The sequence below is a fragment of the Acanthisitta chloris genome, unplaced genomic scaffold (genome assembly GCF_000695815.1).
Source record: "Acanthisitta chloris isolate BGI_N310 unplaced genomic scaffold, ASM69581v1 scaffold22784, whole genome shotgun sequence".
In the NCBI taxonomy this organism is placed as follows: Eukaryota; Metazoa; Chordata; class Aves; order Passeriformes; family Acanthisittidae; genus Acanthisitta; species Acanthisitta chloris.
The window spans coordinates 34,466-36,992 of record NW_008670213.1 but is presented as its reverse complement, the minus strand read 5'-3'; the positions used below and the strand labels follow the sequence as shown (position 1 = coordinate 36,992).

The 2,527-nt window shown below is 47.6% G+C and overlaps 1 protein-coding gene across 4 annotated transcripts in view; it reads right to left on the bottom strand.

The window, feature by feature from the left end:
• The window catches only part of APLP2 (amyloid beta (A4) precursor-like protein 2), a 25,644-nt gene that overhangs the window by 12,629 nt on the left and 10,488 nt on the right, over nucleotides 1–2,527 (bottom strand). For 3 of the 4 annotated variants that reach the window (XM_009073612.1, XM_009073610.1, XM_009073613.1), the window contains 2 exons: nucleotides 1,477–1,592; nucleotides 863–937 (listed from right to left, as the gene is read on the bottom strand). In XM_009073612.1, coding sequence (XP_009071860.1) covers nucleotides 863–937; nucleotides 1,477–1,592 — 191 coding nt within the window. Of the gene's footprint in view, nucleotides 1–862; nucleotides 938–1,476; nucleotides 1,593–2,254; nucleotides 2,276–2,527 lie in introns of all 4 variants that reach the window. The other variant, XM_009073611.1, reaches the window with a different exon arrangement.

Genomic DNA, 2,527 nt, shown 5'->3' with positions numbered 1-2,527 from the left:
TTCCCTTGACCCTGAATCATGGAAACAGGATTGATCCCTTCAGCTTGGAGCCACTTGCAAAGGCTTACAAAGGCATTGCATAGGGGATTTTGCACCAGCACACCTTCAGATCTCTATATAGTCTATATAGACTCTCTGTAGTCTAGTAGAAAGGTCATGACCCACATCTCCAAACCAACCAGAACAGTCCATTAAGCACTGTTATGTTTTAACAGGGATGATGACAAACCTTTGGATTTGCACATCTCCAAACAATGACTCACATTAAAAAATGTAGAGAGAAAAGTGTTCCAGGATAAAATGGGCTTAAAAGCTAGAGTCAGTCACTTGATTGTATATTGCTCTGAGGGAAATTCATATAGTTGTCACTGCCAGCAGAGCCTTCCCCTAACAATCCCATACTGTGAATATCCCTGATTAACTTCACAGTCCAACTGAACTCTCCTCCCAAGGCACAGGATTGGCACTTTGGCAGCAAACCAGCTTTATCTGCTGTCTAAGCGGTTTTCACTAAGTCTGCCCCAACAGGAAATGTGTGTCCAGAGTGCCAGGGCTGCCTGAACCAGGCTCTGAGGCCACTGCTCAGTGCAAAACAGGCCAAAGGGCTGAAATTACAATTTGGCTCTGCTGTTGCTATGCCTGAGGGGCGAGATCACTTCCTACTAGTGGGTCTAGGAAAGGACCTGGCACAGGATCAGATCATCTCCAGCTTTAAGAACAAAGCAGGCAATTGAATCAAACCTCCTCTGAAAGGCAGCTGTTGACAGAGCAGGAAAGCTGTTCCTCCATCTCAGTCATCTTTTGGCTCTGAGGATTACAATCTCTCTCAGTAACTTTCCTCTTTAGGTCCTTCCACTCTTACCTGAATGAGAGTCTGCCTTTCTGCCTTGGGGAGATTTACAGCTTGGTGCTCTGCTTCCTCCCATTCCTTTTTCACCTGGAGGAGAGAAGGACAGAACACATCAACAAGACACAAAGTTGCATCTGATCTTTGGGAGCTGATCTGCCTGGCACAGCCTGGCTAGGTTTTGAAGGCACAAGACAGCTGCTGTGGGGTTTAAATCTAGCACTTAAGCCCTCTGAGCAGCAAGCCAAGCATCCCAGTGATTCATACAATCACAGAATGGTTTGGGCTGGAAGGGACCTTAAAGCTCATCCAGTTCCACCCCCTGCCACGTGCAGGGACCCCTTCCGCTAGTCCAAGCCCCATTCAACCTGATCTTGAACACTTTCAGGGATGGAACAGCCATGACTTCTCTGGGCAACCTGTGCTAGTGCTTCACCAGTCTCTGAGCAAAGAATTTCTTCCTAACATTTAATCTAATCCCTTTCTTCCAGCACTCTGGAGAAACGAAAATCTAACTGCCGTGGTGTGGTCACACTGCAAGACACACATGGAAGAATGGTGACTGGAAAGAAGTGCCTTCAGCACTGGTTTGCCCAGCAGAGCACAGCAGGCAGGGTGCAGACACTCACCCGGTCCATGCGGTTGTGGTGCCTGACCTCCAGCTGCTCCTTGGCCTTCTGGAAGCGAGCGTGCTCGTTGTCATCGGCTGGGGTCTCAAAGTAGACATCCACATCATCACTTGGCACTGCAAGCAGAGGAAAAGGGTAAGCAGAGCTTCAGGAAGCTCTGATCCAGGATTGCCAAGGGCAGGGAGGGAGAGGAATCTCCACTCCTGCACGATTAACAACCTGGCAGGCTGAGTCTACTGAACCACCACCTACCAGGAGTCCATTTTGGAATCTTTAAGCTGCCAATTGACTGCACAACATCAGTTACATCATCCCCAAAACACAGCAATGCACTGCAGCAACCAGCACCTGTTCTCCTCAGTTCTGAGATGAGCAATGCTCAGCTCCAGAAACACAGTGGCTTGGATGGCAGGATAAAGAGCTCCTTTTCTCTTCCCTTTCACATTGGCTTTGGATGGTTTAAATGACATTGTGTGCATTAGCTGTTCACTGACAAAGTGGCTCCAGACATCATTAATATGATTAGGGAGCTTGACAATAAATCTGCACAAAACACTACCCAGTATTTTACACTTCAAACCTACCTTCCCTAGCAGATGCACCATGCAGGACTAACAGGCAATGATATTAGACAAGACAGCGACAGAAGGAGGCTCAGTGTGACAGAGTGACTTGTCCAATACACTGGATGGTTTGTAACTTTGAGACATTCAAATTGGACAAGGGGAAAAATATAATTTCAGAACTGATAAATTTCAAGCATCTGCAAAATCCACACAGGGGCTCTGTGCTCTGTGTACTGCAGCTCAGGAAGGGCTGAGCTTCTGTGCTGCAGCTTTGGGAACTCCACATCTCAGAGCCTTTCTGAAAGGATCTGTGGCAAACACGATGCACTCTGTTGCTGCCCTTCGCCTGAGGGAGGGCAGAAAGAGACAGTTAAGGCAACTTTTCATCCTTTTGGGTTGGATAAAGGAGATATTTGGGTGAAAAAAACCTCCATCACATCATTGTGGTGAGGCCACACCTTGAGTACTGTGTGCAGCTTTGGGCA